Here is a 12901-nt window from a genome sequence, read left to right as displayed (position 1 = left end):
CACCAGCTAAGCACGGGAGGTGGGGTAAGATCCCTATGCATGCACGAGGAACAGCTTATCCTCCTAGTACAAAAATTCACTCCATCATTCATGATACACTGACAGAATGTGGAGGGAGGGATACTATTAGCCCCGAGTTCCAGTGGCATACTTTGCTCCTCAGAACATTAACGTTCCAAAATGTGAAGATTTACTATTTTACCCTCACTTAGATTGCTGCTTTAAGACCTAAAATAAATGGGAGCAAAATTGTTTTAACTATTACATAATAAGATACACTATCGTTTATGGTGGATTTGGGATCCACACAGTGGGTTGTTGGGATAATCATCTACAGGAGACTATCACGATAAATGTCTTGCATTTATGGTAAAAAGAGATAAAATAAGATTCTTACCTCTTTGTAAAGTTAACCCATTCCCACAAAGTATGATAGTATATTCCCTTACTGCGGAGGCCATCAAAGTATCAAATACTTTTCCTACATCTGACAAACTCAAACAATACAGTAATATTGTGATTATACTACAGAACTTGTGCACCACATCACTGAAAATACCACCAGCAAGGGGAGGGCAGCAACAACATGGTCATAAATGTGGAAGACATTTGGTAAAAGTACTGACAGTTATTCCTCAATACCTGCACTGAAATTCCAGAGTCGATACTGTTCAAAAACATTTTCTAACACTCAGACCTGAACGAGGGCTCTTAAATGCAAATGCCTATTTTTATTTAGTTAAATGTCACAAATTGACATAACAAAGTACTAATTTGATCAGGCTGTAACCTATATATGGCAAGTGTGCAATTAGTCAACACTAGATTAACGTTTGACACAAAGTTCCTATAGTGTATTACGCGCTGTACTTTCTTCTGGTTGGCTAAGTGAATGTGTTTTCCTTTTGAAGATGATTGTTTTCCCCTTGCAGGCCAAACTCACCCATCAGATTCAGGAGTTGTGGAATACAGAGCAGATCACAGAGATTGGGCAGACGGAACCTCCACCTCAACCCAGCAGGAAAACCAACCTGAGAATCGTGGAGCCCGGGAAAATCAAGAGGGGGAAAGGAGGCACCTTAGTGAGTGGTGGTCAATGAGTGGGCGAGTAAAATCATTTGCAAAACACACTCTGCAGAGCAAACTGGCTGAGAGGTGGATGTCTTAAAAAAAGACTGATTGATGACAAAAATCACCATGTCGACTCTGCTTTCCTATTCTCCAATTTATTTCTGACACAAAGACCTCATGCTGTCCTCATGAACCAGGCCACTATAACTTAATGCGCAGATTTTGTCCCTATCGCTTATTGCCATCATATTCTGTGATAAAATGTCTCAGACTCATACTTCTAGTTGCAGAAATGTTATTCCACTGAAAAAGGCAACCATGTATGCTTGACTAATTTAATTTAGTCGTTTGAATAGCTCGGTCATTGTCACCCTCTTATTTCCCCGTAGTGTGTACACATTCTATTCTTGAGCATTTCATCAACAGACTTGCGGTTTCACAGGCACCATTTTTATTTATTTATTGTCTTGCTCCAACTCATTTTCTTTGTTCTAAAGATATGACATTCAGAAGTGTACACAATTACTCCAGAAATGGCCCAGGAAGAGAGCACAGCATTTCACTTACCACTTTGAGTACTGGGCAAAGTACTTCCTGTATGGCCTAAAACTAGAAAGAATAGTCCTTTGAAGTCTTTTCAACTAAACACACTACCCCAATGCGTCTTCCAGAAATGCATGCAATATTGCATAAGATGCACTTAGAACTGGCTACCTTAACTGGTTTGACGTTATTCGCCCTGCACACACTAGTCCCGAGAAGGCTGTCAGAACTGGACACAGGCCTCTGGATATTTCTTCCTGGACGCAGTACTCCATATGAGTCTACCAGAACAGTATATTTTTCTCCAGAAGAGGTCTCAAGAATTGGGCACTGTTCTCAACTAGTAGTCTACAGAACAAGACACAATATTCTATGCCTCCCCTGCAAACGTTAGCTCAGTGTTTAAAGTTGTGGCCTTTGGAACTGAACACTGGAGTCCAGATGTGGTATCAGAGAATGCATTTGACACAATACTCCAGATGTTCATTCCAGACCTGGATGCTATACATAAGATGAGACCTCGAGAAGTGGACGCAGTGTTAGGATCTCAGTGAAAGAATGGGCACTGTTTAGTTGGTATGGGTGCGTCTGTGTTACAGCCCTATAAAGACCCTTGAACTTCAGTTTATTTCAGACCTCTCATTCACCACATGAGGCTCAGAACAATCACCAACTCTTCCAGACAAACGACTGGGTGAGCTTACAACGGGTCATGTACCTTCAAGCCTAGACACTGTAACACCAATAACGTCAGTACAGTCAAAAAGCACCCCCAACAATGTCATATTCAGCAGGCCTACCCTAACTAACCATATTACACCTGGCATTAGAGCATCCGACTGAATCCCAGCAGAAATGGGTTAAAGCCGCTATGCACCATACATAATGACTATGGGAGCAAAGGGGATGACCTGCTAATAGAATGAGGCCCTCGCAACAGCCCTGTAACAAGGAAAACCTTCCAGGTAGAGTTCAAATGGAATAAGCACACCCATCATGGTAGAAGGCCTCCCCGACTTTGTGGCAACCATGTAAGAGCCCATACTACCTTGTGTGCCTTTGAAAAGAACATTGAAAATATCTCTCTTAAAGGAGATTTCCCTTGATAACCTTTTCTCTCATGCTAGGGATCAAACACTATTTAAAAGAAAATTTTTGTCTGATATTCTCAATAAATTTCGCTGAAGGGCTAGCAGGTTTAGAACACAAACATACTTTCCCCACAAAAGCAATGTATCTGCCACTGAGGCAGCATGGGCATTCTTGTTGCTATAATGTGGCTCCATTGCAAAAAGCTGGTGCTCCACAAAACACCCAAATGAATAAACGCAACACGTGCTGGTTTTAATTCTGCCTATACATCACAACATCGGATCTGAAAATCTCTTTCTGATTTGGAGAGACTTCCTAAACCCCATCAATTATAATTGAGTCAAATACATAAATACTAGAATACCCATTACTGTAGCATGTATGCCTCTGGCATTCTTTCGCTGTGTTATAGTATAACATTTTCTAAGGTGCATATTCAAGAAAAAGGTGTCACAGTGTTCGAGATACAAAAAGGCTGAAGTGTGTCATGATCAGAAAATAGAGAACCCATTGTGGAAAGAAGGTACGTTTGATCTTTTTGTGAAACATTAGGCTGTCTATCCCCTTAACCTTTAAGGCAGAATTTAGAGGATAGGTTTAGAAGATGATTCTAGGAATTACTTTGAAGATATTTTAACTTTAAGAAGGCAGGACCTGAGTTATAAAGGATCAGGTGAAACAAACAAAGTACTTTAAACTGAACTTGATTTTGCAAGACGACCAGTGAAGATACCAAATTAATAAGGAGTCTGTTCATGCATTTTTAAACAAAATAGCCAAGTTTTAGTATTAGTAGTAAGAGTCGCACAGAATAGTTGCGTAGGTCCCAATAAATTTCGTTACCACAACCAATCCTCAAAGATCCACCAGCATTTACAGTCGAGACCTGATCGGAAAAGGAGAAAAAGGCAAAATGTTTCTTTATTGTTTTAGGTAGATAAAATAATGCATTTATACAGGTGAGTTTTGTGTTGCTAAAGACAGGTCTGAGTTAACAAGATTTCCAAGTTTCCTCAACACAGTGATATGGAACGGACATTGGCAAAATACGTGACTACATTTAGTCAAATCATTTTGTAACAGGAGAGTTTCTGATTTTGTGGAATTCATTTTGAGAGAGGGTATGGAAATCCGCTGCTAGAATACTATCAAAATTCAAACAATACCAGTAGAGCTAACACCACGTTTTTCAGACAATAAATGATCTGGATGTCATTGGTATGTATGAAAAGGTTAACAACCTTGTAATAGAGCTAGAGGGTCAGGGGATGAATATAATGTGGAAGGAAAGGGTATGAATTCACAGATCCCTGCTGTACTCTGCATTTTATAGAATTAGGAGCTGATTCAAAAGAAGGCAAAGCTACTGGCATAGTCTGAGATGACAGGAAATACTCAAAAAGGTCTGGGCCAGATCCCAAAAGATGGCCTATAAAAGGTTGTTTGAGGAGACAATGGTCAGTGGTGACGAAGGCAGGTGACTGGTCTAGCTAAGTCAGCACTCATGTTTCAGCACTCAGCTCAGTTCCAAGAGCCTGAAATTCTGTGTGGTCCCAAGAGTGACGCTGCTTTTCAACATGTTGTAATCTATTCTGTGGGCTTTAAACACACACCATCTCAAGCCGATCACTTTCATTTATTAGTGAGCTTGCCTTTCAACAATCCCTTGATGTCATTGGTAAATGCTGTATTTTTGATGGATACAACTACCTGTGGATTCCTCACCTTATGAATTCTCCCAATGCGCCAGCATTCAACGAAAAATTTCTTCCCAGCTCCTCACATTGACGAGGACGTCACAATTGCCAGACTCCCATGCGACTCTGACTGATGTCATTGTGGCAATAAGAGTTCCTCGTCGGCTTGCTGACATCAGTTCCCTTTTTTTAGTGCATTTGAAGCGTAACGTTTTTTTCCTAGTTCTTGGGAGTTACTGTTGTCGAAGGTGTTTAATTGTAGGTTATAATGTCTCCTCCTCGGAAATCTGGATTCAAGCCTTGTCGGGAGTGCGGGGGGCACATGTCGGTGACGGACCCGCACAATGACTGCCTGTGGTGCTTGAGTTCTGAGCACGATGTGGAGGAGTGTGGTTCATGCCAGAAGATTACCCTTTAAATCAAACTTCCACAGGAGCAGATGCCTTTTACCCAACTCCCTCCAACAGATTCGTGCTCAGACTTTTTAACTGATTATCTGAACCCTGCATCCGCTATGGGGAAAGGGGAATGGGAATAGAAAAATAGAGACTGCCTCTTTTCTTTCTAGCTGTCCACGTCAACAAGGACGTTACAATGGAACGGCTTCGCACACGACTCCGTTTGACGTCATACGAGACATAAGAAGGCCTCGGCAGCAAGCTGACGTCAGTTTCCTATTTTCCGCATCTTCAACGCTAACAGTTCTTCTACCTCTCTAGGTATTACAGTGTATCGAGGGAGCTTTTTTGTTGAGTTTTATTCATGCTACAATGTCTCCGCCGATTCATTCTAGCTTTAAGCATTTTATGGAGGGTGGAGGTCATATGTCAGTCACTGACCCATGTGAAAATTGCCTCTGGTGCCTGAGTTCCTATCACAACGTTGGGGGATGCTCTCCTTGCCAGAGTATGAACCCGAAGACATTGAGAGGAGTTGTCTTTCCATAGATCTTCGAAATCGCATAATAAAAGGTGTCGCCACAACTCTTGGTGTCGCTACCCAGAGATTCTAGCCCGAGGTCCTTGTCACCGGCTTCCAAGTCTCAGCACCATTCGACCTGGGAAGAGAGCCCCACCCTTTCGCCTCCACAACCGAAGCTATCAGAGGGCTGACCGGCTCCGTCTTTGGTTGAAATCTTGTTGTCGCCTTCAAGTCCTGCGACGCAGTTCTCTCCTGTTACTCCACAGGCGATGGGGGAGCGAAGCTCAGGTCAGGTCCCGCTTCAGCAAAAATATCTGGCCTTCCTGACTCGTGGGGCGACTCCTTCTGCCTTTTTAAATCTATGTTCAGCATTTTTAACAGGGCGATGGCCCCTCCTGTGCGCCTGCGGGCCCACAGGTCCATTAGCCTTCAATCTAGGTTGCCTGGATCTGTATAAACAGGCTCCTATGCCCTATTTGCTCACAGCACCACCATCATCAGAGATGCCAGCACCCCTGTACTGATGCAGATGTCTGATAATGTTGTCCAACGTCGAGTCATTCAACGCCTACCTGAGGAAAGGTCACCACATTGTGCAATGCGACAGTGAATGGCTATCTGTCTGCACTGTCAGCATTTATTTGTTTACTTGATCAACCCTCTTTATTTAAATCCCCTATAGTTCAAATGTCTCTTGAGGGTTTGACTAATGGGTTTCCTCCCACTCTGTTTATTATGCCTCAGTGGGATTTAAATTTAGTTTTATCGTACCTGATGGGTACCCTGTTTGAGCCTTTACATAGTTGCCCATTGAAGTTCCTTGCGTTTAAAACTGTTTTTTCTTAAAGCCATCACATCAGCTGGCGTGTTAGTGAGCTGAAAGCTCTAAATGTAAAACCCCTTTTAGACTTTCCATGCTAATAAGGTTGTTTTGAGAATCATGGCGCCTTTCTTACCAAAGGTGGTGATTTCTTTCAATTTTGGGCAGTCTATCACCCTTCCGTCCTTTTACCCTCCTTCCCATCCCTCTAATGAGGAAAGGCTGCACAGCCTGGATCCAAAGGGAGCACTGAGCTTCTATGTGGACAGGACTAGAGACTTCAGGACGGATGATCAGCTTTTTGTTGGTTACATGGGCAAATGAGGAGCAAAGGCATCCACAAAAGAACACTATCAAGTTGGGTCATTCTTTGCATTAAAATGTTGTCCACTGGCAAAGAAGGATCCTCCCGAGGGTATTAGAGCTCATTCGACAAGAGCTAAGTATACTGCTTCTGCTTTTGCTAGAGGTGTACCTGTTGTAGATATTTGCAAAGCAGCAACTTGGGCTTCCCTCCACACTTTTGCGAAGCATTACTACTTGGACTCAGAAGTGAGGAGGGACTGTCATTTTGCCCGTTCAATGCTGCAGGATTTCTTGGCCAGACACCCACCCACCTCTGAGTGCGGGACTGCTTTGGGATTCTATTCAAAAGGTGAGGAATCCACAGATGGATGTACCCATCAGAAGAACAAGTTACATACCTTCGGTAACGCATTTTCTGGTGGATACAGTATCTAACTGTGAGTTCCTCAAGGTCCCACCGGCCTCCCCATTGTCCGTCTGGTTATGCCAAGAAAGATTTGAATATATTGTATATATGTTTGTGAAGTCGTATGTTCAGAGTGTGTATTTATATATAGAAGTAAATATATAAATTAATGTGTTGAGTTTGCACATGTTGTACTTGTGATGTTGGTGTTCACCTGTTCGCCTCGAAGACATGGTAAAAAAAAAAGTGGGTGAAACTAACGTCAGCATTCCAGCGAGGACTTCTTATGGCTCCGATCACGTCAGACAGAGTCACGTGCAGATTCTTTTGATTGTGACATCCTCGTCGACGTGGAGAGCTAGAAAGAAAAGATTTCCCTCGAATGCTGGCACATTCGGAGTATTTATAAGGTGAAGAATCCACAGGTAGATACTGTATCCACCAGAAAAAGCATTACCAAAGGTAAGTAGCCTGTTCTCTAAGGACCTTGTTTGTAACATCATAGTAGTATGCCTGCTAGCTCTTAAAATATATAATACATTATGTCCTCTAGGAACTAAATATATGGTTACATGACTATGTTTCTTGGAAATGCTATTTTTATTGTGGTTCCCTCTGGGTGCTATTCTGAGCATTACAGTCAATACACGACAATAAGCGCAGCTCTTGGAAACCTGCCCCATAATGCTTTGCAGGGCTTTTTTTCTTTTTTTTCTTTTTACAAATCATTTCCCCTCATAACTCAGCCTGTGGTGGTGATAGGATAATGGGACCACCTTTAAAATGTTCACCTGAATGTCCTCTTTCTGTCTAGATCATTAGGTTAGTGGGACCCCAAAATAATAACCCATCCCATCATTCAGTGTATTTTTAAGCTCTCTTGTGGCTGGAACTTTTGTTTTGCATCAGGGAGTAGTTGTGTTTTAAGTGTCTTGTATTAAAAGATATTCCAGTAAGCCTACTTGCCCTTTAGTTATATGCCGGCCACTGGAATTCTCTGGCAGGAAGGACCAAAATTTGCAGCACGGTTGATTATGTGGTAAAAAAATCCAGTTATGCATTTACAATGCCAAGCGCTCCAACTCAAGTAAATGTGAGACATTTTGCATTGCAAATGCTTGTTTTATGTGGCACAATTATCCAAAAAAGGTATTGGTACACCCTGGGGAGTATGGAATGGTTCAAATATGGGGAGCGTGCTTTTCATCTAGTGTATATTGTGGACAAAATAGATTCTAAATGCTTGGGCAGTAGTGCTAATGAAACAGAATTATTTGAGAACCCTGTAGTCTATATTTCCTGAAAGGTTTTCCATTTTAAGGAAGACTTCATCTCAGCTATAGATATTATTACTTCAGTTGTACTTCTTTTACTGATCCATAATGAATCTGGCATTTTCAATTTTTTGACCCTCCAAGGCCAGCCGGATAGCACTCTTGCACTCCCTTGCCAACATTGAACAGTGGGCCATAGACCTCTCCTGGGACATAATTGTTCGCTTTGCAGCAGCACAGCAACCAAACGGAGTCCAGCTACCTCGAGAGTTCTTCAGTGACTTCGTCAAAGTTGCAGGTGATGAAGCAAAGGTCAGTAATTTTACTGTTTTTGCGGGGGTGCACTGGGTTAGAACAAAGGTGGAAATTAGGTGTTTGGAGGCTACAGTTCCCCTTCCATGCACCCTCTAGTCGCTTGGCCAAGTTTGTTTCCCTACTGACAGCACCACTGAGATCTGTGTGGGACAGGGACAGAAGGCCAGGTTTCTGACTAAGTAGCAGTGCTTTACTTCTTTTAGGAGGAGGGCTTCATCTGTGTAACATGGAATTTACTTTGATTTTTTGGTGTACCCGAGTAGTTATTTAAGATCTGCTTGGTATACTAGAGATTGCTAATACATTTTATGATTCCTATCCTATGAGCCCTTCTTATGCCATATTCTAAGCGCATTTTTCACAGTTAATGTTATGGCATTTTTAGATTAAAACGTTGAGTGCACAATTTACATATGTGAGGATGAGATGTTCCTCAATCAAATTTTTATTCAGCTTACTAGTAGCATGCCATCTTCCTTTTTAACTGTGCTGGGTCTTGTTCAAAGTTGCTAGCTTTGTAGTGCTTGAGACTCTAGACTCTAATCTCAGACTGCTGTTGTTGTAATCAATAAAACAGGGTTTCAGTGGACTAACAGTCCTGATGGAGTGGTATTCTATCTGAAGGTTCTGCACTTTTGCTAGAACCTCATATCATCACTATAGTCAAGACTGGTGTTAGTTATCTTTTTGTAATGAAGCAAGGGAATCTTTCCAGGCTAGTAGAACCCCTTTCTGGGTGCTTTGCAAAAATTGCTGGTCGGTGAAGGGAGTCACTTGCAACCCCTATGGCCACTGGAGCTCTGACCAGTTACCACTCAGAGTCTTCTAACTTGGGAAACCAGGGAGCCCTCACAGGGTTTGCAGAACAGGTCTGGGGTACTTAGTGACATAGCAGCTAGGCGGATGGATCCCAGTCCCCGGGGTGCATGTCCCTGGGCCCTCTAGTGCTCTGACCTGGGTCTCTGTCAGAGGTTTCCACTCTGTTGAAGCATGATGGTGGTGCCATGGATGAAGCCTGACCCTGCTTGAGCCCTGACCCAGAACCCAGACAAAGCTTTCCACCCTGCGTGGATCAGAGAATGGCCATCTGGTTGCTTGCATAGGCTTACCAAAACACAAACAGATGAAATGTAGGTCACCCATACCCTGTCCCTGCTAAACGAAGGAAAGCCATTAACCTTCCATTTTAAAGGGGGATGTTCAAGGAAATATACCTGATCTCATCAAGCTGGACTCGAAGCTCCAAATTAGCTCCAGAAATTCAGGGCAGCTCAGAATTCTGAACGCTGAGTCACGTATTTTCTTTTATTTACTGTCATGTTTGCTTGTTTCCTTATTTTCCCCCAATGAAAAAAAATGGCACTAGTGACGTTGGCATAGCAATTGTCCCGTGTACCTGGTTGTAATGAATGTCACACAGGAGTAATTTTGCACTTACACAGGCTTAATTGCACACACCCCTAGTCCTTACTGACAAAAGTATCTTTGTTTATCTATGGAGATCATCAAAACTGCTTTAGAATGACCTGAATCTTCATTAACTCACAATATATGTAACATATTCGCTGTTATTGTTGATGAGTTTTCAGGGTGTCACAATATACATTATTTTAGCAATCTGGTTTAAATATTTACAGCAGTATAGTAATATTAGGCATCTACATAGCAGCTAACAGTTTAATATTTTAACATCCTTAGTATTGATGCATTATAGTTCATGGAATGATAATAAATGTTGCATCTTGATTAGCTAATATGTGGTCATTGCCACATAATGAAAAATCAACTTTTTCTTAATCCAAGCACAATCTATTTTATGAACTATGAAGTCCTAAAAGTTCACTTCTATAATCTCTTTTAGCATTACAAGATGCTTCAAAAGCGGCTAATAGAACTTGGCAGTGATTTTGGAACACTTCCTGTGCATAATGGTAAGACTTTTATAATCATTTTACTGCTCAGACAGTGTCAGGATTGTTTTCATATATGTGCTTTGCCAGTTTCTCTTACTTTCTATTGGAGTTTTTGTGTAAAAATAATTTGCAAGTACAATTTCACACACAAAAAATATGTTTGACAGCATGTGTGGCTGTACATACACATGCTCTGCATACTCCTGCCATCTAGTGTTGGGTCCGCTCTATGATTATTATGCCTAGAGTTGACAAAAAATACAAATCTGCTTCCTCTGACCCTATATATATATTAGGTCTCAGGCCCCCCGACTCAATTGTAGCTACCACAGCTAGAAAATGAGCTAACAGCCAGGCTACTGGAGACTCTCCTCCTCCTGAGAAGGAGAGTAAGAAAATTGGTGCTTCGGACAAACGGGTAGCTGCACAGGCAGCCAATCATTGGTGCATCGCCAACTCACAAGCATTGTTGGCCAGATACGACTCGACTTACTGGGATGAAATGGAGGAGCTCCTCCAGTTCTTACCAGATGAGCACCGGAAAAGAGGACAGCAAATATTTGCTGAGGGACAGACAATCTCTAATAATTCTATTCTCTGTGCCCTTGATGCCGATGTGGCATCAACAACAGCGCCCTTCTCTAAAGGCATGCTTGGATGCGTTGCTCTTGTTTCAAACCAGTGGTCCAGCAAGGCCTCCTTAATATGCCCTTTGACAAAGAGCATCTTTTTGTCCTCAGGTGAACACTACCCTTGAGGAGCTCAAAAATGACACGGACACAGCAAAAGCTTTTGGTGTCCTTCAGTCCCTTTGAGGCACTTTGGGTTTAGAGGTTCTTTGAAACCCACCTCGTCTGAACTATCTACATCTCACTCCTCAAACCACCTGTTTTAGGGGCTTCTACAGAGGCTCCTATAGAGGTACTCCCAATAAGGGACGAGCAAAGAGCTCCACCTCACATGGCTCTTCCTCCACTGCAAAGCAGTGCCAACCTCCATCTTCCCCCTTCTCATTCAACACCTGTAGAGGGAAAACAACAACATTTTTGTTCACATTGTGACAATTTTACCACGGACCAATGGGTCTTCTCCATCATCCAACATGATTCTCTGGAGCTCACCACTACTCCTCCCAATATTTCCTCTCGCGATCACAGGCTATCTCAGTAATAACTAAAACTTCTCAAACAAGGGGTTCACGCCCTTCTTCTCAAAGGGGCCATAGAGCTGGTTCCCCTACAACACCAAGGGACAGGATTTCCAAAAAGGATGGTTCTCTCAGGTCCATTCTCGACCTCAGACCATTAAACAAATGCATCCTGTCAGAACACTTTCACATGGCTACCCTTCAGAACGTTATTCCACTTCTACAGCAAGGCAACTTTATGACAGCCCTAGATGTAAAGGATGCCTACTTTCATATTCCCACTCACCCTGCACACCCAAAATACCTAAGGTTCGTTATTGCAGACAAACATTACCAGTTCAAGGTCCTGCCTTTCGGGTTCACTACCTCTCCCAGAGTCCTCACAAAGTGTTTAGCAGTGGTTGCAGCACACCTCAGAAGGCAGAACATCCACGTGCTCCCTTATCTAGACAACTGGCTCATCAAAGCCAGTACCTTACAACAGTACCAACATCACACCCAGTTGACAGTGGACCTCCCTCACACTCTGGGTTTCACTCTGAACTTCTCCAAGTCCCATCTTAAACCTTTTCAGTTACAGCCTTATCTAGGGGCCATCCTGAATGCAGAGTTAGGTTTAGCATACCCCAACCCGGCTCATGTCCAGAGTTTTCAGACTCTTCTTCAATTTCAGGAGAATCATACTTACACAATTTGGACCATTATGCAGCTGTTGGGGATGATGGTGTCTTGCGTCACCATCGTTCCCCATGCCAGACTACTCAGGCATCCCCTGCAGCCATGTCTGTCTCGTCCGTGGTCTCAATCGCAGGGTCACCTGGAAGTTCTAATGTTGTTAGACCGCCATACTCTCTGTTCTCTGCAATGGTGGAACACCACCAACCTGTTGAAAGGGTGGCCTTTTCTGGACCCTATGCTGCAGGTCATACTGACCACAGATGCATCACTGACAGGCTGGGGCACTCACTTTCAATACCTCACTGTACAGGGCCTCTGGGATCCCAGTTACACATCAATTACATCGAGCTTCAGGCAGTTTCTGTAGCCCTGAAACATTTCTTCATTACCTATTTCGCAAGGTTGTCTTAGTCCGCACGGACAACATGATAGTTTTTAGAAATGGGGTCTTTGGTTGGCAGTCAGGTTACCCCCTGTCCAAGCAAGGACCCACACTCTAGTCACGGTAAAGGAGAATCACCCTCAGCTAACCCCCCCTCACCCTCTTGGTAGCTTGGCATGAGCAGGCAGGCTTACCTTCAAAAGCAATGTGTAAAGTATTTGTACCAACATACACAGTGAAAACACTACAAAATGGACACCACACCAGTTTAGATAAATAGGTAATACGTATCTAAATCAAAAAAGGGCCTCGAGGCCGGCGCGTCGTTTATCAGCC

At 42.9% G+C, this 12901-nt stretch overlaps 1 protein-coding gene across 2 annotated transcripts in view; it reads left to right on the top strand.

Annotated features, from left to right (window-relative positions):
• Positions 1-12901, top strand: part of LOC138284261 (uncharacterized protein HI_0077-like) — a 171617-nt gene that overhangs the window by 72632 nt on the left and 86084 nt on the right. For both annotated transcript variants that reach the window (XM_069222833.1, XM_069222832.1), the window contains exons 6-8: positions 933-1082; positions 8275-8442; positions 10307-10376. In XM_069222833.1, the coding sequence (XP_069078934.1) occupies positions 933-1082; positions 8275-8442; positions 10307-10376 (388 nt within the window). The remainder of the gene's footprint in view (positions 1-932; positions 1083-8274; positions 8443-10306; positions 10377-12901) is intronic.

This window comes from Pleurodeles waltl, chromosome 3_1, assembly GCF_031143425.1.
Source record: "Pleurodeles waltl isolate 20211129_DDA chromosome 3_1, aPleWal1.hap1.20221129, whole genome shotgun sequence".
NCBI lineage: Eukaryota > Metazoa > Chordata > Amphibia > Caudata > Salamandridae > Pleurodeles > Pleurodeles waltl.
Note: the sequence above shows the minus strand (reverse complement) of the source record. Positions and strands in the feature narration are given on the sequence as shown.